Below are 24,720 nucleotides of genomic sequence, written 5' to 3' on the forward strand. Positions count from 1 at the left end.
AAACACCACGTCGCCTACTCATAACCCCTCCGTTGATAAAAATGCTACTGCTGGAACTACCGTTCTCCATGTTTGCAGAGGTAAGTACAATTAGTTGCCCTCCTCTAGGAGGCAAAGCAAGCATTGTTTCTACAGGAAACATACTGTCTACTTTGAGAAATAAATAAATACATACACACATGCAAAGACAGATATTTTGATGCAAGTTTCTAGCCTCCTAGGTTAAGGGGAAAGAAGTTAAAAAACCAACCAAACAAAAAAAAAACCACCCCAGATTCCTAAAGGCTCCAGAGGTACGTGGCAGCAACAGGCTCCTATGATGAAGCAAAGAAGGATAAGGTTCAACAGTCATAACATTTATTTTGCACTCAAACCAAAACGCCTGCTGAGAACCAGAATCTAAAAAAACCACCCACATTCCAAAAACCAAGCAACCAAAACTCACAAAAAAACCACCCAACAAACCAGAAAACCTGTCTTCAACCAGTAGCTTCTAACCTTTCCTGAAAACCACTTGGAGATCATACAGAAACCTCCCGATGACCATACAGAAACCTCCCGATGACCACACAGAAAGCATCAGAACTGATTTTCGGAGACACGTACCTTCTTGGATCACACCACAGTACAGATTCTAATGCTGTGTTTCATTCAAAGTGCAAAGCTGATGAACAGCAAAATATGACTTCCCTCTTCTGTGGGTATTTAAATGTGTAATTTCTGAAAATAATACCACTTTTACTATTCAGACACTCATTGATTCATACAAGATCCCCACAAGAACAATCTGGTAATCTACAATCTCTTTTTTCATAGTCTCTTTTTCTTCCGTTATCCTATTATAACTTAACAGTTATATACGTGTCAGTAGCCCTCTCAAGTTATTATTTCAGCCAAAAATAGCACAGAAAACCCCAAAGCCCTCAACATGCATTTTTTCGAGTTTCGAGCACAGTAAGATGGTTGTTCCTGCACCCCACGCGCCATGCATGAGATATTGCTGATTAGTCAATCAGACCAGGCAAACCAGAAGTACCCGTTCTGTTGCACAGTGCTGTAGAACGAGTGAGATATATGCCTTTTTGCAGAGGAATGAGAGACAGGAACCCATCGTGGATACCTGCTACTATGCTGACAAACGATAATTTTTCTGCTGTCATTCACAATTCCAGCAGTGGGCAGATACTCTAGAAAGCAACTCTCCGGTACCTGTATGTCAATATAAGCAGAAGACAAGAAGTGTATCAGGGTTGCATACCTTAGAAGACATAAATGTGAACTGTACACCTTACTGACCCGTTTAAAGATTTAAGAACTACTCTGTTATAGTCCGCAGAGTTACATAGAAGTACATACCCTGATTCACATTTTTAGTCTTTTTGAACATTTGCTGAACTGAGAAAACAGACAAGCCAGTAACATCAAAGCTAAAGCTTAAAATTTTGTATTTTTCCTTCCCAAGTGATCTTTAACAGGTAATAGCTCTATTCTGTAGTAATTTGCTAGTTAGCCTATGCACAACTTTCACAACCACCAAGTTATTAGCATTTTTTTGTGGGTTTATTTAAGATTGTTAACATCTTTAATTTTCAGCTATTATACTGGATACTATTTCACACTGCATACTATTTTGAGGTAAAGGTAAGAAATCTGAGCTATAATATCTAAATTCTAATCTAACCTTCTGTACCAAACAGTAACTAATTCATAGGTCATATAAACCTTAAATTTCTATAGACTTTGGTCCTTAATTTGAGCTTCATGTAAGAAACTAAGGATTAAATTACTGTATTTTCCTCAGCATAGTGACTTCTCAAGTAGATTTCTAATGCTTGAAATAACCACAACAAGGGGGGAAAGAACCCAGCACAATGTAAGCTGAACATCCCATACAATGCGTGCTCTGCATCTTATAATGTTCTACCAATGGAACCAAGATGGCAAACGAAAGGAAGGCCTTCTGCAGAGCAAGGGCCTCCGAGCAGCGTGTCAGAAAGAAATTGTTTTTCTGCTTCTTTTGATGGGAGATGCTTTCAAGTCAGGAAATTAGAAACAGGTGTGCCAGAGGGCACACACACATCCATGCACCACACTGAAAAACACGCGTTTTCAATTTTCAGACATGAAAGAGACTCCTGTTGAATGGAAGGAGAAATGAAAATCTAGCTTGCTTTCTGCAAGCCATAAGCAGAGAGCTTATGGAGCTTTGACGAGCTGCCGGAGCCTGTCTAGCTATTGAAACATACAGTACCTCAATGCAAAGTGTTGGAACTTGTTTTAAAGGAGCACAAAATGGAAACTTGAATTACTCACATTCATTCGAGAATGGAAAAATTAATCTAGTTTACTCCAATGCCAAAGTATGACTCTTCTCTTTTCAGAAGCTCAAGATAGAAGTTACAGGTTATCTGTATTTTATTATCTATTCCATACAGCAGAGTCTGAACCTGGTCCGGTTAAATTGTTTCAACTCCGATGTTGTTATTTTCACCTAAATAGAAGCACCTAGAAAAAGTGTTTAGTTAACAAGTTAAAAAGCTACTATTTCGGCTTTATTTCTGAATACCTTCTAGTTATGCCTAATAGAAACACAGTGAAACCTGTATTTTAGTAAGCTCTGGTTGTCATTACCAGCATCTCTAGAAAGAGCTGCCTAAAAACTTGCAAGCCACTGATTTTAAAAAACAAAATACAGTACAACAAAAAATACTTGGCTGGTAAGATTAGTTATATATTAAAAAAACAATTAAAGTCTAATTCCGAAAAGACGTAAAATACTACAGTCTAGCATTATGCACTACATAACTGCATAATTTTTTAGCTTTTTGTACTCCTATCAGCTGCTGCATCTTGCCTTCATACTAGCAGGGGAAATTTTTAACTTACTGACCTGCTGCCAGGAAGAACACCTGCAAACAAAGTCCTGTCCAATTCCTAAAGCATTGATCCTAGAGGGATCAATGGAGCACATTCTTGTTGCAGACAGAAAATTCTTAAATGATTTAGCTTCTAAACTAATGAACACCTACTAAAAATATGCAAATGGATATTTTCCAAAAGATTCTAACTTTAGTAAATTTGGGTAGGTTTCAAAGATAACAAAAGACAAATTCAACATCCAGACAAACTGTGTATAAAGTATCTTCTCTAAGGAAAGGTGGGAAAACACTTTCTATATCTTTAAGTTTTTAATATGGGCAAAATAAACTAAAATCAGTCTGAAGAACAACTCACACAGCTTTTCTACAGTTTTATAGATAAGGAAAAAAAAAAAAGGCCAAAGAGTTAAAATATGCCAAATCCTTCATTTCTAAATAGTTGGAAATGCCAGATAACTTTACCTATTAAAAAAAGCTATTTGTTTCAATTATCATGAACAAGAAGAATTTCAGATATACATCCAAGACAGGTTAGAATGAAGACAAAATGTAGTTCCATTAAAAAGGATGTGTGGTTTACATTATTCTTTACATTTACTATATTTTGAAAATTAATTTCAATTAAACTGAAAAGGAAAAAGCAAACTCTTTTTTTTCCTAGGCCTTTATTAGAAGCTTTGTCACTATTGATCTCTTCAAAAAAATACTACACCTTTCCAAACTACATTCACTTTTATTGTATAAAACTTACAGGAAAGGAAATAAGATAGTAGCTTATGTGTTAGCTAACTAAATGTACACAATCATTTTCTCCCAATCACAGAAAAATGCTTAAGACATAAAAAGAGACTTAGAAATCAGTTAGCCATCATCTCCATTTCACTTTATATCCTTGCACTGATTTCAAGCCATTTGGGCAAGGCGTGGCAAAGAGGAACAGGACTAACAGCATTCAGAGAAGGAGACAGTGCTGCACAGCTGGCTGCTGCCCCAAGTTATGAACACACCACTCTGCGAGCGGTGGGCCTTCTGCAGGAGACTACCGCTTCTGAAAAGCCCGTGCAACTTCATGCTTACAATATATTATTACATTAAGTCCAATTAAAATTTCAAGAGGCAATCAGCACTCTTTGATTGTTGCATCCATCCAGTTCTGCTTCAAAACAACCCTTCCGAAGGCAATTCAAACATCCATTCTGATTATTTTGTGGACAAAACCCTCAGCTTTAAACGCTGCGGTACTGTGCTTAATTGACTGCTTCTTAACGCTACCATTCCCACAAATCATCCCTGCCTGTTGCTTCCTCTCTCTTCACACAGCCTTGTGGTGGTAGTGAGTTAGTTCAGACGCCACATGCTACGGCACTGAAGACTCCAAACGGCATCTGGACTCTTGACAGAAGTGTTCACTTCAGAGGTAAATACTGATCTGCCTGGAGAGAGACCTCTTTCTTCTCCTACCCTCTGGTTCTCTCTAAAAATGACATAACTCTTCTCCACATCCAGCTGCTTCATCTGTGATGCATTAAATTACCTATTATTCCCCAAATCTTACAGGATTTTGAGAGGTAATATGTATTTCTACAAAGATATTAACTGTATCATAGTATCTATCTCGCATAGTGTAGCTTCAAACAATCTATACAGGATACAAGACATGTATGCGAAATTCCTCTGGAGGTTTGGAGCATGGACTCAGACGGACGCAGGCCAGACAGACAAACAGCACCTGCCCAGGTATCGGTAGTCACTGGATTCCAGCGCAGCCACTACTGTCCTCAACGCATGGGGATCACAAAGCCAAAGTCCTACATCACAAGTCAACTTGCGTTAAGGCTTCCTTGAAAAATATTTACTCCACAGATTTGCACATCGCTGTGGTTCCTGTCAAAAACGAGTTTTTAAGTAAGAATCTACAGTTCAGTGGCTTCCAAAAGGAGAGAGGGAAATGCTGGCTGAGGGCATAGCTAAACAACCAATTTAACAAGCACAAGCCTTCTCTTGATAGGTGTCATTTCCTATTCCACATTGCCTGTTCCATTTTGCCAGCAAAAGCATCCCTAAGGCACACAATGGGCTAGAAAGAAGAACAGATATGAAGAAGAAGGAAAAGTTTGAACGGAAAAGGGCAGGGGGAGGAAGAGCAAATACACTTATTTTCTTATTCTTAAGGATTTTGAAAACAAAAGAGAACAAAAGAGAAAAGGGGGTTGGACTAGATGTTCCTTCCAAGCTAAACAATTCTGTGATTCTTCACAATACAAACTATGCTATTTTTCACTTCATGGAATGATACATATATATATATATATATATGAATGCAGCTTTTAACATATTTTGACATAATCACTAAAATGCCTTTATGAGAAGAGAGGCTGCTGCTTTTGACCAGTGACCTTAATAGTCAGTCCTTGTGGATCTTGGTAAATTCACCAGCACAAGAAATTGGTAAAGGAGTCAGGCATATTGCTGTTATCTGTATCTGATTTTCATTCACCAAGGAATAAACTCTGGGCAGGGGAGAAAAGCGAGACATCATTGACAGACTTTTCCCAGGCTGAATCCTCAACTATACCTCAGTTTAGGTCCATAAATCTGATATCCCTGCTATCTTCTCAACAAAACACAACTTTGGCCTCAGGCCTCAAGCCTAGTTATATTTGTTAACTTGCTTAATTTTTCTGAAAGAACTCAATATATTTAAAGATTCTACTCCTTTTTCTTTAGGGTTATAAACTATAACTGGGTCCCACATAAATTCTCCCTAGGACATCACATCACTGTACATTTCTTGTATCAAATATTCTTCTCAAATGGATTCTAGTAAAAGCTGGAGACTTTGCAGCTCTGTGGTACAGAATTACTGCATTTCTAAATAATGCAAGACCTTCTATCTTCAGAAATGCAATACTATAAGGTTTGCTGGTTTCAATGGCTGATACATGTACACAAAGCACACCACCCATGCATGAAGAATGGGTAACTGTGCTTTCTACTACTACTGCTGTAAAGACTTAAAAAGGAACGCAACACATTCTTCTCAGTCTCTGTATTTCCACTCAAAGATTCCACTTACAGTTGCATTTCCTCCTGCCTCAGCTGTTACTGTAAATTTTGTATTTATATTTAAAGGTTCTGTATGTTCAAAAGAATTATTATTTTTCAACTTATCACCCAGGAAAAACACAGCCTGCCTCTTACCCCAGTGGTATTACTTTTGGCACAGTTAGCAGACACAATCACAATTCACAATCATCTTGGATATTCCAACTGGGGAGAAGAATCAACATCACAATTGATATTATTTTGAATGTGAAAAATATACACAAAGTCTTTGATTCCTATTATATTCAGGAAAAAATAGGAAATGTTTTCTTAAAGTACAGCCAAAACTGGACTATTGTTTCTCCTGCGGTTGGGTTTTGTTCGCAAATATTTTCCCTCCAAGTAACACCCATCTTCCTGTGTTTACATTCATATACCAACAGAAAACATTCACTAAAGAGTTCCAAGTGGCCTTAAGAGTGTGGTTTTGGCCTCTTTTTTGGGGGACGTGGTGGTGGTGGTGTGCTTAAAGGGGAGGCTGTTTTGTTTATGTCTGTCTGCGCATGAAATGTGTGCACAAGTGCACGCACGAGCTTTTAAAGACCAAAGATTTGGCTTTGACTACGTTGATCCAAAAACCAATTTAGCTGTTACTGACATTTATGCTAAATAAGGGCCACTGGAAATGCTCATCTCATTTAGCAAGCTTTCACTCAGTCTCTACCATCATTCTTGCGTGGAATGGTGCTTGTGTTATGTTGTTAGATGTCACGGTTAAGGTTTCCCAGGTATCTTAGCTATGCCTGCACCTGCAACATTCTCTGAATTTCTTGAATTTTAATACTGGTTTTGAGATACCTACAGAATTCCTGTAATGTTTATCCTTCAGTTGCCAACGAAGTCCCACAACTGTATTTTTTTTCAAAAAAAAATATTAATTTTAGTATAATTCAGGAGTTCATATGTTGAAATGTCTCCAAAAAAATCAATTAAAAATTCCAAAATATTTTACTTGTTTACAAAGAAACTGAATTTTAGACTGAGAGTTACAGAATAAACCTTGAATTTAAGGCCTTTTATATCCACAGTCATTCCTAACTTTCACCATCTCCCCCATCCTGTATTTAGAGAGTCTTCATCTTTTGATTTCAATTTTCCCACCCCCTGTTAAACTTTATCCATAAAATATGAGTTTTACAATATCCTTTATTTTATAAACCATGAAGCAACTTTTGAAAAGCCAAAAAAAATAAAACCAAAGACAGTGCGGCTAAACAACAAGGCCAAGAGACTGTTAGAGGTAAGAAAATACCATTCAAAAAGTTGAAGTCATGCCCAGACAAGTTCAGAACCACCACCTTTGGCACGCTCAATATAAAATCACAATAAAAATGGCCAAAAATATTTGAGAAACAACTTGCTAAAGGCATAGGAACTAATACCAAATTCTCCTTGAACACGCAAAAGCAGGAAGCCTGCCAGCATCCACAGAGCCAACAGATGATCGAGATGTAAAAGCATGTCTTCAAATAATACAGGACCATTGAAAGAAAGCTATATGAATTTGGAAATACTTCTAATGAAGTACTTTCATGGCAATGTCTTTTTTTTTTTCTTTTTTTTTTTTTTTATGAGGAAGGTATTGAAACATATGTCTCAAACTGAAGCTTCAATAGAAGGGTGTTAGAACAAAGTTAACAAAAATTCAAGCATAAAACCTACTGCGCTACTGTGGCATTAAAACTAACACTTTTCTTTTTCCAAGAAAGCTCATACAAAGGTGAACCATAACAGAATAAGAAAAACATTCCGAGCAAAATTTAAATAACTGGGCTTCTAAGTACAAAAAGAAATGAGAAATCTTGAGAAAGTCATCCTGACCTATTAAAACCAAAGATACATCCAGCTTGTAGAGTCCCAAATATAAGTCCCAGCTTACAAAGTCACACATTGCTAGAAGGTTGGATAACACAATGGAGGTGCTTTTCCCAGTCCTGCATTTTTCCCTGGAGACCTACAAACACACTCTATCTAAAACAGGACACCAAACTGTCTGGAGCTCTCGTTTGACCCAATGTGTCCATCCTTACATTCCTGCCAATACCGCATCGATTTCAAGGCGCAAGAGTTTGTATTCTGTATACTTTCAATTACTGTTCCAAACTCTGCTTTCCCCACACCAGAGTTTTTCCTCTAACCTGTTCAATCTCTTGCTTATCATTGCCTTGAAAACGCAAAGACATGAGCAATTTCATAAGTATGGAATTAAAATAGTTTACAAAACCTGGCCCTTAAAAATTGCTTTAAGAAACTAATGACAAAGAACATCCTTTTTCAAGACTGAATATGGACCCTGATATGATGAACTCTCAAGGCCTGAATTTCTGTCGCAAGTTATCACTAAAAAAAGTTTAAAAGTCTAAACTAGCACAAATGTGAAACCTTTTAATTTCCAAAAAAACCCTTAAGTTAAAATTATTTGGTTTAACATATATTAGTACTTAATGATTTAGAGCATAATTTTGATAAAGCCTTGAGGGAATCATAGTTAAAATTTTCAATCAAGATTTTTTTTTAAATTATAAATGTGATTTGATGAGTCAGCTCCTCTGCGAAGTAATTTAACAATAAATATTAAAAGTCTACACATACAGTACTCAACACACACAGCAACCAAAGCCTAATTTTCTCTTTTTTTTTTTTTGTCCCGCCATACAACAGAAAAAAGATTCCCTGTAGGCAACGTTAGGATAAATTTGTGCTAAATTTACCACTTAAAGACAAATTAAAATGAAAAGACATGTGAAATTAAAACAATAAAATGTTATATTGTGAAAACCACAGAAATCTAAACTGATTGTAAGTTATTTTATGTACATATTTTAAATGCTTTTACATGCAAGTGTATAAGTCTACCTAAAATGAAATATGAAATGAAGGGGCGTGCAGACACAATTTTTTTTCTACATAACATGCAAGTTTCATTTATTGCTGGTTTTTTTTATATATACGTCCAAGCAAAACCAATTTAGAAACCTACAAGAGCAGGGTATAATCACTATTACAAATACTGTCCAGTCTGATTTTAGGTACACGAAGTAACAATACTTATCTTCTCTTAAGAAGCACTGTCAATCTCAGAGCTTTCCAAATCAAGGCATCTCCTAGAGTTTAGACAGTACCTTTATTTTATAAAAATTCCACCCAACAATGATGTATGTTAACATATGATTTTCTTGCTCAGCCTTGGCAATTTCACCTTTTGAATATTTGCAGATGTTTATGCCCCCATTCCCATCTCCTGTTGTGATCCAGCCAAGTTGTAAGTTTCATTCTTTCAAGCTCTCCTATAATTTAATTTTTCCATCCTTCTACCCCTTAATTAACTTCATGGTTCACATTGTTGGATGCTCATATTTTAAACAAGAGTCAGGCATCAATATATTTCAAAACTGCACTAAACATAAATTACATTATAAAATAAAACATTATGAGCTTCTGAAAATGGAAAAAAGAATGGTATTGATTACAGAAGAATTCTCACTTCCTGTAAACATTTCTATCTCCCTCTCTCTCACACACACATACACACACACACACTTTAAAGGAAAGCCAGAAACAAGAGTTTAATTAAACACCACTAGTCTGAATTTCAAATCGCTGAATACACAGATGGCCATGCTTCATAGACTGCCAGCAGTCTATTTCAATTAACAGAGATTGGTATTAATGTAATGTCATGGAAGCTAAAAGATTTGAACCAAATAAATATATATGTGTGTGTGTGTGTGATAGTTATAAATAGCATAACACTAAAGTATTTACCACTATATAAAATTGGTACCAGCAAAAAGAAAGGAAACTTCTATTTAAGGCCATCATTACACCCAGACATGTCATTTAAGTATATCAGGATGCTTGCCTGTACTTGCATAGACTTCCAAGTCCAGCTGACTTTGTAAAGAAGTTTAAATAAAGGTGTCCTTCTCAGCTTTTCCACAAATAATCTCTAATATTGGGCTTATACTCATTAATCCTTATGGTCCCCAATACTGCAATATTTAAATATATTTGCTTACACGGGTAAACATTTATAAAACTAAAATCAATATGGTGTTCCCTGAGTAGCAACACCGTATCTTCTGACACTTCTGCATTTAGTAGGACTTTCCTTTATGTAAGTACTAAAAAGGACACTTGCTGTTACCAACACCGAACTTAAGGGTGAACGTCTACACAAATTTGCAACAGCACAAGACAGACTTAAATACAGGGGAAATTAGAAAGGTATATGACTTCAAAAGCAACACAGGATATTTCTGATGCTCTTCAGCCTCTGTCAAATTTTAATTCTACACTTTGTTACCTTGCTCCCCCCACTGTTTCTGTAACTGGACTCTAATCCTGCAGTACTCTTGGGATATAGTTTACATTGCCTAAATCTGAACTCTGCTGATTTTCTTGGGCTCTCCCTATACTGAACACCAGTAACTCTGACCATTAACCAGTGGTCCAGATCACAAATTTTGCATCCTGACATAAGCATTTATGAAAAATGTTACAAGTAATTTTTCTTTTTGAGACTGTTCATACAACTAGGAAAAAAAGTGAGATGAAATGCAGTTCTTCAACTGCTTTCATGTGTGAGTTGCAAAGTAAAAGCAACTCCCACATAACTTCATCTTAAGGCTTTTGTGTTCTACAATATTCACCCAGTAGTGTGTAACAATACAGTTACCTTTCCAGTGTCTGTTCCTGACAAATTAAAAACAGCCTGGCTTACATTCTCAAATCTTACATTACAGTGTGAGCTATCTTCCCACTTTGGTTTGGTTGGGTTTTGTGGGTTTGGTTGGTGGGTTTTTTTTCTAATTTTTACTATTTCTTCAGTCTTGTTACATTTAGCAGATCTGTTGACAAACTTGTTTTTACCATCGGTATCTCCAGTGATCAAAATGTCAACTCACAGAAAAGCTCTGTGTGACAGCTGGCTGACAGGCATCGAATGAACAAAATACTTTTATGTATCCCGGATCCCAAGACTTCCAAAGAAGAGAAGAGACTCTATCCTAATTCTTATGTTACTTTCACAATTTCTGAATAAAAATTTTCCAAAACATTTATTCCAGTCATTTGGCTTTGCCTTTTCACATTCCTTTTAAGACAAAAATAGAGATAAAGAACACATTCACTTAAATATTCACTTAAAATAGTACTTAAATATTTTTGGAAGGAAAAATGAGATTTTGTAGCATTTTTGTATTGAAGGGACCCTCTTATGTTAAAGGACGCTCTCATTATCTTAGTCCTTTACAGGAAGCTTCCAGTCACAGAAGCATACACAATATTTAACACAATATTAGGCTTGTAACAGCACTTCTTTACAGAGGACAAGTCCCTTAATTCATAACAAATAGAGTAGAGCCTTCCGTGTAATACAAAATCTTCTGAACAGGATAAAATTTCAAATTTTTTTTTTGCTCACGTTTTTGTTTGGGTTTTTTTCTTTGTTTGGGGTTGTTTTAAGTAAAATGACCAATGTAAGCAACCAATGCAGATTAATTCACAGATTTCAAGATGATACTGACATATATATGTTTTATATGTAAATAAATGATACACATATAGCACATAGTCGGAAGTAATGTTAATATTTTAATTCACCACTCACAGAAATACTTTATTTGAAATTTGTAAATTAATTACAGAGAAAGATTGTAACTTTTTGAAATATTTATAAAAGTAGCAAATACCTGAAGTACTCACAGCAGTGGAGTAAGGGGTATGAGCTCCTGTATTTTCAGCCCAGCAGCAACAACCATAAAGAGCTGCCTAAAGAAAGAAGTGCATCTTTCATAAATTTAAGTATACCAGGTTTTTTGGTTTGTTCCGTTCCCTTAAAAAAAAAAAAAAAAAAAAAAAAAAAGAACCACCACCAAAAATCCCAAACCAACTAAATAAACAAACCCAAGAAAAATCATAATATAAAAATAAAAGATAAATAAGAAAATCATAACAATCAAAACTGCAATTCCAATCCATTTTGCTAGGTCTTCTTTTACTATTCTTCAGAACTGAGTGACTGTCATAGATGTACGGTGTTCTAACCTAACTTTACAGAAAATGACAGTAGTATAGATGTCAAAAGACAAAATAATTCCAGCTGCTCCCTATTTATCTAAAGTCCCCTTCACTCTACTATTCCAGAAGAAAAATCTTAAATACATTTCAGAAGAGAACTGCTTTTAGGACAGTGGGAAAAGTCAACCAAAAATACAGCTGTACAGCAATGGAGGACAACATTTCTGTTGCACCTCAAAATTCTCTCACCTAAAACCAATAAGGAATGCCTGTAGCTAATGTGTTCTTTTAATACCTTTGTCGCTTCTACCAACTCACGAGATCATTTACAAATTAATTAGGACAGCTTCCCCAAATATTGATGAAAATCTTTTCTAAAAACACTCTAAGAATTTAACAGACTATTTGTGGCATTAAGGAGGTATTTAAGCCCAAGAAATTAAATTATCAATAGCTCTGGGAAAAGGTAGCTACAGAACAACTTCTTACCTATCAGTGTTTTATAACACTAATGGAGGGCACTAAGAACAAAACTTGCATTCCAATGCAGTGAAAATGCCTTCAGTTTAATGGGAAGGAAGGGAGGACATCAGTTTGCTATCACAGCTCTTGCTTAGTGTCACAATTGCTGAACAATCATTCCCAACTGAAAACGTATAATCACCTGACCAACTCTTCCAGGATGCTTTAGTGCTAAACCTCCGCTGGAGACAGCAGCAGCAACATTTCCTTCTTGGTCAACAACAACTGCACCAACTGTATCCAATGTTCCTGAGTCATTCTCCTGCAGGACACACAAACAGAAACAACTACTAAAAATAGTATGTTAAAGTCTGATTATACTTCTTAGGAGTGTGCAAACTAACGTGCACAAAACCAAGTGACAGGCCGATCAACAAAACAGATTTGTTATCATGCATATTGTACCGACTGTGCTGCCATAAATCTTCACAAAATGCTCTCTTGCCTCAGACAGGACCTGAAGAAAACTTCTCTGGAAACAAGAAGGTAAAAAACATCTCAGAATTCATCCAACGCTTAGATTACCTGCCTTTACTCACAGAAGCGCCAAAAATTCTGTTTTCTTAGTGGTGGGCACTTGTCCACTAAGAAATGATTCAGTGACACTTTCCAAAGATGCCATATCAAAAGGTCTTTCCCAAAAGCTTTGAGATGGCATTTTCAGAGACTCTGATCTTTAAAGCTATGTGTGCTTAAAAAAAAATAAAAAAAATAAAAAATTCACAAGCAGCAGCTTACCATTTAAAGAGAAAAGTCTGATATTCTGAGCAAGAAAATAAACAGAAGCCGTGAGAAGAACCCTCCCCCAGGACAGATTCTTCCTCCCAGACTTGTTCTCAGTTCAGCAATCTTTAGTGGATTCCTGGTTGAAACAAATTACCCTTCGCTCCCTCTGGGTCACTAGAAAAGCGTCCTTACTTCCATTGCTTTTGAGGCAGATTTTTTCCCCTAGGAGCAGGAGTCTTTCAGCATTTATTCCTGATGCAAGCTCTCTGCCTACTGACTCACAAACACTTCAGCTGTCTCACCTTGGATCTTTCTGTCCTTCCCATCTTCCTTAATACACCATGTTCAGTCACTCCCTAAGAGAAAAAAACAGTTTTCCCCACTCTGCCTAGGCTTGCCCTAGATTCCCTTCTCTGCAGAACCCAGGTCAGGGCAGTCTGATTTCATGCCCAACCACACACTTTTGATGGGACACAGCATGCAATGTACATAAAATAAAATGAATAAACACAACCGATACATCATCCCTCACATACATCAAAGATAAATGCTGCCTTTAGCTCCTCTGTTTTTCCTGTATAAAAACTTGCCTGCATTTAAAAAATCCTATATAAATGTACCCTGGCAAATAATCCCTAAGGATATTAAGCTATTCATATAAATGTATATTTTCTGGACTAGAATCCAGAGGGAGGAAGAAAAAAGAAAATCTACACCCAACTATTCAACTTCAAATTATCAAGTTCCCATCATCTATTAAAATTTCCTTGGGCATACAACGTCACTAGTCAAGCAGAATTTGTAGGAGACTCATGCAGGTGATACTCTGGCCACACTTAAATTAAGAGATAACACTTGAGTTAATACTGCACCAGTCTTAAGCAGCACTACAGTGTTCTACAGTATTTTTCAAGCAACTGGAACTCCTAAGCAGGAGTGTCGTCATCCTTGGCGTTTAGCCAGAGTAACAGTAAGTTTCTTCTCTTTACCTACACCTAGATCTTCCTGAACAAATTCTACACTCAGAAGCTGGCACTAACCATATTCAATATTAAAACAAGCAGACAGATGTCCTAACAGTAAAGCAGAATAACTGCTTAGAAAAAGAGAGGTGAAAAACTATTTAGGGTCTCAACTGGCATTGGGAAGAAGAGCATGTTGAAAAGCAGAGTAAGGTAAAAATGGGGATCAGGAAAGGTAGGAGAAAGAGAGGCAAAAGGAATTTTGAGCAAAGGGTATAAGAAAAGAGCAAGTTCCCTTCTGGGTTGTAAAGATAAAAGAAAATTAAGGAACCCCTCCTTAACATCTCACGGGCAAATGTTATTTCACCCCTCCCAGAACTGCCAGCAACAGCCTAATTCAGGTATTATTAACCCAGTTAGAACAAACCCATCACACAGAATGACACTATTCAGTGGACTGAAAAGATCTTAAGCAGCAGAGCAGGCTGCTCACTGGAGGTACTGAGTCCCATCCTTGGAATGATCAGACTGGATAAAGCTCTTCCCAACATGAATTTCCCTGTGATCCTATGATTTCTATATGGAGAAGAACTACTAATATGATGCAGGTTTTGTTGTCCATCCCCTGGTCCCTGCTATCAAAGGAAACTATACCCACAATAAAAAACTTGATTAATAGACAACTACAGATATGAAAATCAAGCCTGTCAAAGTTAGGAAATGCCAGAATTAAGGACACCTGTGTAATCTTAATTCATGTTAAATCGAACACTTGGGGTTCCCATAATGAACAGAAATACATTTTAGAAGGGTGAGGCTCAGTATGGATCAGTATGTTTTTCATATCATCTGACAGGAAAGAAGAAATGCTTGCAGCCTTCTTTGCAGCATCTGTAAAACTATTTGCTCAATCTGCCATCCATCTTCCGCTTTAGCTCTCACACACATAAAATATTCACCTTCAGTAGCTATATAACTAAATTCTTTTTTTAAAAGACTTTAATCAAAAAACCACAAGTATTTACCAATATATGTTGCATGGAAGCTTTCTTCACCGTTATTTCCTTTAAAAGATGACCTATTTGATATCAGTATTTGCTGTCAATTCAGTGCTATACTTTGCTTGCTTTGGCTTATTTTATTTTTAGATGGGGCAACTTCCCTTTTTTAAGGGAAGCATTTTTTTTTAACCTGACCCACACAACCATCTGAAGGAAATCTATATCACCGAAGGAAAGGAATTATGTTATTTTCCTTCTCAGTAATGTAAGCTTGGGGTTTTTTTGTGATCAGAAAATCACTGCTGATGCTATATTCATTCATATTGAACTAACTGAAAACCAGTGAGGACCAGTTCTATTCCATATCCAATGGAGCACATATGTTGTCGGATCTATTCTAGACCTATTTTTGTGTTTTCTCCCATTTCAACACCACTGACTTCCCATACTTACAAGTTACACCATGAATCAATTCTAAACATATTCTACGTATGTAAACTGTACCAACAACCGTATTTCTGAATGAGTGAATGAAGAGTTCATTCTCCCTGTACCTCTCCATACTTAAAGGCATTATGCACCTGGTGAGAAGACTTTCCATGTCACACGTTTCAGCTCTTCAAACCATATGAATGTTGAAAAATACAGGATCCTGTCAAGCTAATTCTATCTGTATCAGTAGAATATCAGTAGAAAGATATTAAACACTACAATTCCTAAAGTTCTTCTAAAATTTAAAAAAAAAAAAAAAAAAAAAAAAAGGGCAAATTTAACATACTGTCAAAAACCAAAAATAAGTGCAAATTCTATATGGGTTCAACAGGGACTAAATGAGATCCAGCTTGCTTGCCCTTATCTTTTGATATATTTGATTCATTAATTTAGCACTTTAGATTTCAAAATTTTGCAAGTACCAAAGGAAACTTGATTATTACTTGGTGATATTTGTTAACAAATTCCATATCTGACTTCAGCTAATAATGTATACTAACATGTCCATTGCAAAAGCAGTTTGGGCTTTTAAAAATGTAATATTGCAACCTAAAAATCACCTATTATACAGTTCATATTTTACATGGAAACAACTGAAAGTCAACGTCAAAAGTACCATTAAATCTCATCTTCAAGTATCATAACTGACAAAACGTAAAATTAATCAGATTGCAGCAATTAACACCTATATGTTATTCCCCAACTATCCACACAAATACATAGGATTTGATATTTGATGATGATAAGATCAAGTAGATTCCCCTAAAAATATGGGGCTTTTACAGTATCCTCCTACTCAGAACAGGGCAACAGATAATTCTTCTAGTATGTCCCATGTTGGCCCTTCACAGAACAGGTGGGAACAGAGAGGAGCACAACAGTGGACAGCACTATCTAGAAAATAATAGATCAAAAATTAATATATTTTGGTCTTTTAACCTGTTCTTGATGGAGTATTTCTGCCAATTACAGCAGTATTTAACAAGGTGAGAGGCAGTCTTTTAAGCAAAATTTTACTTATTAATGCGTTTTAAAGAAATACTTATAAATCCATCTAAGTCAATGGAAAATATCGCTATTTTGTGGGTACTACGACCAATTAATACATACCAATTTCTAGAAATGTTTTCCTCCACAGCAACTGACAGTGTAGAATGATGTACTCTCATAGCAATCTGATCTTGAGAGCATGCATGATTGGTGCAACTTTCGTATGTTTGAAAAGGCGCAGTTACGATCTAATAATACAAAGCTCGATAAACGCCCCTACCCTTTCCAATTTAATAGTTGTTTGGTATGTAAACAGAACACTTTGTCTGATCTCCACGTTCAAAATGAGGAAGTTATTTCATACTGTATTCCACAGATGAGTTTTGTTGTTTTGGTTTGGGGTTTTTTTCTCAACTGAAATGGATGAAAAGTATTTAAGTTTCTTTTCCCATATTGAATGGATTTTGAAGTATACTTCTGAAGTCTAAGTAGTATTATCATCAAAGACCATTTCAGCATGGATGTGGACAGAGAATTTATTTCTTTTTTAAGGAAAATGAAATGCACAGAATTCAAATTCCTGTTCGAACTACAAGACTAAATAAGACAGACAGTAGGATTGTCATGGTTGGCTGCCACACTTAAACTACCCTCACACAGCCATAAAAAATTTGATTTCAAGAAAAACTGATTAAAATTCACCATATGTAATGGGAATGATGCATATTGCTGCGTGTTGACTGTTGCTCACCCAAAGAGTTCAAGCTGGAACTGGCTAAAAGTTCACATTGGTACATTCCAGGTGATCAGTGGCAAAAAAAAATGCACAAAATACTTCAAAGAAAAGAATGTATTTCTGTGTAACAAAGACAGATGTATTTTCTTTTATAAATATGTTCAATATTACGTTACTGTCTCAATACAGTAGATGAAGAATATGAAACTGCCGATTCCATACAAATAATTCGAATTGTTGTGCACATACTCAAGTACATGCATTAAACTAGATAAAAAACAAATCAGTTTTAATAAACCTCAAATTAAATAATGTTATTTATGGAGTTAAGTAACTAGCCTGTAAAAAACTAACCTATAAACACTAACTTATGAAAAACTTCATGTGCACTGGGAATTCTTAGTGCCACTGTTATTCCAATTAAGGAGAGGACAACTCCTCTTACAAGTAGCTTCAGCATAGTTGTAAAAAAAGTTTGTAGTAGCAGAAGACAATTTAAAAATAGGGCTTTTAGCCAAACTCTGCTAAGCTATTTTCAATTACCATTTTCTCTGGTAAAAGACAGGTAAGAAGACAAACATGTACTTCTGATGTTTACTGGTGCTTGAGGTGAGAACTTCAGAATGGCATCTGGCTGAATTAACACATCATAGCCAGTCCCCCTACGAATGTGTTTAGTTAATTCACACACAAACAAAAATGATTTCTTAACTATGTAAATCAATATATAAGCCATTACAACTAAAAAAAAAAAGTCTCGATTTCCACACCTTCAAAATTTGAGGAAGTTATTAACGGATCTTCCTGTGTGAAATGGCATAACCCTCTACAAATCCTGCATTGGCCAAACAACGAAAAATACAGCAAAGAGAACATTCCATGTACTCAGAAAATAAGAGTCCTTTAGTAAGTTACACTGCCCAGTTTTTCCATAGTCTTTAATAAATTTAAACAGCCTCTCATTCTTTTTGAGCTTGGTGTAATTTAACTTTTGTTGGAAGGTAACTTTTAAAAATGTATGTTGATTTTTAGCTAGTTAAATTTATGAGCAGGTAAAACTTCCAGGTAATTTCAGCCTTTTTTGGTCTGCAATACTGTCTCTTCACATAGGCCTTTTAGTTATGGTTTCCATTCAACTTCAACTTTGTTAACATCCTTTCTACCTTGCTCTTCTCCCAGCTTTTAAAATTTCACAGACAAAAAAAATGACCTGAATTTGTAACAACTGAGCTTATGTGCCACTGTTGGCAGTACTGCAAAGCTGCAGCATTGGGTTGAAGCATGCGAGAGTCAAACTAGACAACAAAACAGCTACCAAAAGACAGGTCTGCAATTCCAGAAAAGCACAGCAAATAAAAAGAATAAATGAGTATTTATCAATTAAAGCTTAACTTTGACAAGAAGATTAACTTTTAATTATTCGAGTATTTAAATGTTTTTTAAACAATTATTTTGAAACCTTTCATGAAGCTCAGCTTTGACAGTACAAGTTTTGGGATGACAGATCACGTACCTCATCCTTGCTAAATAACCCTTTTCTAATAGCTTCGAGAGAATTATTCTACTATTTTTTTTTTTAGAATTTGCTCTTGTAGAGTTTGATTTTTCATTTCTATTTCATTTTGAAAAACTAAACTTCCTGTAAGGCTGCAATTACTTTACACACAGTGGATAACACAAGCAGTCCATGTTGTTAGCATGGTTTACTTTTCATTCCCCCTCCATGGACAGGATGTGCCCAGAAAGTTGAGAAAACCAGTATGTTACATTACTGGATTACTTACCGGAGAGTAGAGCTCTATTTGATCACCTCCTTTACCTACCATCATTGGTCTTTGGGGGTCTCCCACAAGCGCTGCACATGACTCTGGAGCCCTTGAAATTTCAAATTGCAGGTCGGTAAGCTCATGCATTGGCATATGTTTCAAGCATTGACTTGCCCCTTATTACATGAACATCAATACTGCACAGAGTCCCCTCCTCCCTCAGTTACATTTTAACACCATTAATCTCACAAGGAGGTGTGTGAAGGAAAAGTTCCAAAATGAGTAACTAACTTTCCCCCCCCCTCTATCCTTACTTTCTTTACAGGTCTTATCTCCTTGAAAATAGAAAAATTAGCACCCTGCTAGGGAAAACTTCTTATCTAGGAACACAGAAGAAAAATGCCTAATTTATCATTGGTTTGCATTTGCACAGACTACAGAGAATAAACTTTTTTGCCATTTCTCTGGGATTTATACATTATTTATATCGACATAAGCCACTACATAAGGCAGCAGTCAGTCAGCTTATGAAAGCAAAGAGAAACGGCCAATCCGAAATGCTGCACCCCCAACTAAAGCATAGGCATTTAATTGAATGAGCTATGCTTTGAAATTCAACAGTAAACACAAATACTGTGATTGACATTCTCAAATGGTAACAAGGCTCTAAATTCAAACTAAGAGCGAGGGGAACAGAGGGAATCCTAATAGTTTTGTAGTACAAGTAATATGGGCCAGGTCAATGCTAGATGCATGCACAGATGCACATGTTTACCTACCTGATATTTCAAATTTCACCAATTCCAGCTCCATAATGCAGTGCGCTCAGGAAACATTAAAAAGTGGGAAACAGTGACAGAGATCCCAAGCTAAAGAAAATGTTTCAGTAAATAATTATCTGTTTGTGTTTACATTTGTCATATTTCCAGTTCAAAATGAGCAAAATATTTTTCATAGCACAAACAAGATACAAAGTGACAGTTTTGTTTCAAATAGCAAGGCAGAAAGTTTTAATTGCACTAAGTTATCATTACATCATCTAAACATCAGGGTGGTCAAGAAGTGGTTTCTGATGCTACATTAGTCTCATCTTGTACATGACAAAAATTCATTAGCAATCAGCTGTCATTTTAGGACAACACAACAAAATTTTAAACAGGAACTAACCTTTTCATTTGATTGTCTTCTTTTCTTTAGTTGAATGAGATCTGTTTCCACCTTTTCAGCCAACTCCAGCTTCCTCTTGTTCCTCTTAAAAGCTGCTAAACTAAACCCTATAAAAATAATTCAAAAGCATTTAACTAAGTAAAATTTACTTAATTTAAACAAATATTGGTAACTTTACATTTTGGAGGTCACATTCCCCCCCCGCCAATATTTTTATTGATGCAAAAAGCATCAATAAAAAAGCCAAAAACAAAGTATTTAAGTTTCAGTACAATATGTTTACATATTTTCCTAAGTGAAAAAATTTCTACTATTGTTCAGCAACAGTGATGGGTAAAATATCTAGTAGAAACAAGTTGCTGAACACATATGGAAGCTATGTTGGTCTAAATATCTCTCTGGCAAAGAAGCAGCACTGCACAGAAGAGAATGGAATAAGCGGCTTGTGTTAAAATTATTGTTTTTGACTGCTGACAAGTAAATAGATACCATGTGAGCTCATTCAGATATCCGTAAAATTAGGCTGCTATTTTATTACCTTAATTGCATATCTGTATGTTTACCCATATATTTAAAGCCACACAATAGTCTAGCAATATTTTTATGTTCCATAATCCAACACAGTCTAAAGACCACCTAGGTCTTGAAAAGACAAACATGTATTTTCCACATCTAAGTCCCACATTCAGAAAGGAAGTGTTCTCTAAAGTGGAGTAAAAAAAAAAATTGTTACGTTTAAGAGACCAAAATGACATGTTCCCATTTTAGAAGTTTCAGTTCATGAAAAAATTGCAGATATTGACGTATTTCATTTAAATTAGTTTTGACTTAATATTATCCACAGATTGTCTTAACATCCCCTTTGAAATGTAGAGAAAAGAGGAGGGGGGGAAAATGACTTTTGTCACTTGTTTAGACATGGAAAATCAAGCTATCAGGAGGGCAGAAGTATACACACATTAAGTCACAAATTCAATGGAAGTTAAAAAGCACAGGTTTCCTATTTAATCTATAAGACTAAAAAAAAAGTAATTTTAAATGAATTCTGATATAGCTCCATCACTATTATTCAGAAGAGTGGAACAGCTGCACGAGCAGTCTATGAATAAAATCAATATTGCAGAGCCAATAGAACACAAAGCTTTCATTTACAATTCTCAAAGTACAGAGACAGTGAACATTTCACTTCTTTGAAACTTCCCATGCAGGTGCTAAAATCACCTAGGGAACCCTCCTTTAAATCTGTTTTTAAGTACATAAAACTGGACCTTAAACTACCACAGTTATTCAAGTATATAACCTGAAAGTAATGAGAAAGCTGGCATTTCTCTCCAAAAACCTAATGAATACCAGTTTCTTAAAACTGTAAACACATATTAATCTGCCATCACCAAGACAGGAACTCTTTCTACCATACAGAGCTGATTAATGCAGCTACTTTGGACAACACATTTTTATGTTTGAAATGAGGTCCAAGAGGTAAAAAACAAACACATGATAAGGGGGAGCAGGCAAAGAATCATTTTAGTCTAGTATTAATTGGGAGTGAGGAGGAACAAACAAAAAAAATGCACACAGAGCAAGTATTTATTAAACAGTAGTGCCCCAAAATAAACCAAGCCAGAACATTGTTTTTGACAGAATTTTTAAACATGAGAACTTGTAACTTGACATGACTTCAATAAATACAGCAAATACCTATGGGCAGAGCTACAATATGGGTGAGTAAGAATGGTGCCTGGCCTTGCTATGCATCAAAAGTAGGTATTACACAGGAATAAATATGCCTAAGCCTGTTATCTACTGCTGCCACTGCCTCTTGCCAGTTCAGAAGAAAGGCCTACCTAGAGAAGCACAACAAATATAAAGGTGCAGGAGCCCATACATGAGAACATGAACATGAGTTTTCCTGGTACTCCAGAATCTAATGCCAGCAGTGTCCTGAAACCTTCTGCAATATTTGCGTGTTCACATATGCACAAAAATCCCGTCAAAACTACAGAACACATCGGCTAGTTCCAAGCTGCCCTGCCAGCCACACTAAGTGCTGCTATATGGTCTCAGCATCATCACTCCAACTATACCTTCGTTGCTACTTATCCTGCCATTTTTTCCACAACATAGGAAATTCTCCAAGCTTAGATTTTGCCTTGTGCTTTAAGACTTTGTCTTTTCAAAATGAGAAAAAACCTGAAGATTTGCTTTGAAGGATCTAATTGTTCACAGTAACTTCTTATCTGCATTGTTAATTCAAAGTGGCATCAGTAAGCCGAGCAACACAGGGCAGAAAACAGGTCATTGTTAACAAAGTAGTATATGCTTTACTAGGCAGTAAGAAACACTACGTATGAAATTAGGCTAGCAATGTACCACCTTGTCCATGTTTACAGAATGGATGACTACCCTACAAAGCAGTAATTTTGGCTAACAAAAAAATGTGCTTAGTCTCCTGGTGTCGGAAATATTTTCAATTTCCGGGTACCCCAGCTGCCTTTTAACTATATGCTGGGATAAAGACTTGTCGTGCAAATTTTCTCTATTGCTTTTCTTACTTCACTGGTCTCATAAGTGGGAGAAGTGGTGTAGTGCATCAAGGACTCTTTTACTGGATGATCAGATATCCAGAGCCCCAGGAGATGCTGTGGCATACATTTTTTGCATATCTTGGTCAGACAGACAGATGAAGAGAGTTTTCTAGTAACATACAATGACATATGTTGGAAAGGATCTTAGGAGGTCGTGTAGTCCAACCGCCTAAGAAAAGCAAGTCCAATTCAAAAGGGCTGCACAGGAACTTGTCAAGTTTTGAATATCTTCAAGGACGGAGATTTCAGAACTCCTCTGGGCCTCTGTTCCAATATTTGATCAACCTCATGTTAAAAAAAAACAACTTTTTTTTTTTTTTAAATTAGTCAAAACCTCACATATTCTAATTTATGTCAGTCCTCTATGATCCTATCCCTGAGCATCACACACCACTATAACGAATGTAACACCAAAATGCACAAATACAAAGAACAGTCTATGTTAAGGAAGCTAGCATGTTTGTCTAGTAGAATACACAAACTTTCCCAGGTTTCTGGGATATTTGTCACATTAGAAAGTTCATAATGTTACACTAGATAGAGAGACTAGAGGGGTGCCAGTCATGGTCCTGTACTTCCAGATGACATGAATAGTGACCAGAATATTCTGAGGGTCTTGGGCCCAGGGGTGGGCTTGTTTTGGGGAAGTTCTTTTTCAGGGGTGGAGGAGGGTGGCTTTTTAATATCGTGCCTCCCTTCCCAGAGTTACTTATATGAGTTACTGTATTAATTCACTAACTGTTAAGTTTTATTCAGTTTAGGATGAAATGTCATACCTTTCAATACTGTGAGGGAAAGAAAGTCTATTCAGACTTCCCCTATAGTGGAAATTCTTATGCTCAGGCTACGACTTCAGAACATTTATGAGGAATAACATTCATTTGAAAGTCCCAGATTTTGTTTTAGCAAGGACTGATGAATAATTGCCTTTCATTATTTAGGGGATATAATTATTATCAGTGATATCAATTCTTCTTGGCAGGATAAACCAGCTAATACCTCCAAAGTGACCAAAGAATTGTGAAATAAAGGAGCAGTTTGCAAAACAGAGCCTAGCAATTTCTCTTTTTTTCTCTGACAGATTTATGCACAACTTCAGATGATCAGTTAAAAAGAAAATGTCTTGAATCTTAGATCTCACTTTTTCCCCAGAATAAGGAAATAAAGATTAATAGCAAGTGAAAAGCTGCCTGTCCTCTGTTTATTCCTGCCTTTGCAATGTTCTATCTATGTAAAAACACTATAATAAATGACATTAAACTGGCTAGGACTCTGGTTGCTTTGTCTTGCTCTACAAGTGACAGAAGAAAGTAGAAAACACAAGAGAGCTTTACACTAAACAAATGAAAGATGACATTAAAATCTTCTGAAAACATCCTGTAAGTTTGGACCTTGTCAAAGAATATATTAGTGGATTTTAAGTTCAATAAAACATTTTATGAACTAAAAAAAAAATCCAGGATTCAAATGTGCTTGGTTAATAATGCACACACAACATGAAGAATTGTTGGCCCACTGAAAAAATATTTTGAAAATAAGCACTATATGTAGAAGGAAAATGCCTACACACAGTTTAAGTTCATAATTCACATTAAATCTAAAACAAAACCTCAACTTTGTGATGTAAGGATACTAAGAAATTTCATTTGTCCTAAATGACAGTACAAAAACCACTCTCACCTTCTCCAACAAGACAGCATATTCCAAGCTCGAGAAGAGGAAAAGGACACAACACAGTGCTGAAGACAGGCATGTTTTCCTAAAACAA

At 36.0% G+C, this 24,720-nt stretch overlaps 1 protein-coding gene across 5 annotated transcripts in view; it reads right to left on the reverse strand.

The window, feature by feature from the left end:
* TASP1 (taspase 1) overlaps positions 1 to 24,720 on the reverse strand; it is an 89,891-nt gene that overhangs the window by 37,688 nt on the left and 27,483 nt on the right. For all 5 annotated transcript variants that reach the window (XR_004841448.1, XM_009634662.2, XM_035890235.1 and 2 more), the window contains exons 7-9: positions 20,368 to 20,474; positions 12,670 to 12,789; positions 11,678 to 11,756 (exon numbers count right to left, since the gene is read on the reverse strand). Coding sequence is in view for 4 of the 5 variants with exons in the window: in XM_009634662.2 (XP_009632957.1) it covers positions 11,678 to 11,756; positions 12,670 to 12,789; positions 20,368 to 20,474 (306 nt within the window). In the remaining variant the exon portion in view is untranslated. The remainder of the gene's footprint in view (positions 1 to 11,677; positions 11,757 to 12,669; positions 12,790 to 20,367; positions 20,475 to 24,720) is intronic.

This window comes from Egretta garzetta, unplaced genomic scaffold (assembly GCF_000687185.1).
Source record: "Egretta garzetta isolate BGI_Z169 unplaced genomic scaffold, ASM68718v1 scaffold252, whole genome shotgun sequence".
Lineage (NCBI taxonomy): Eukaryota > Metazoa > Chordata > Aves > Pelecaniformes > Ardeidae > Egretta > Egretta garzetta.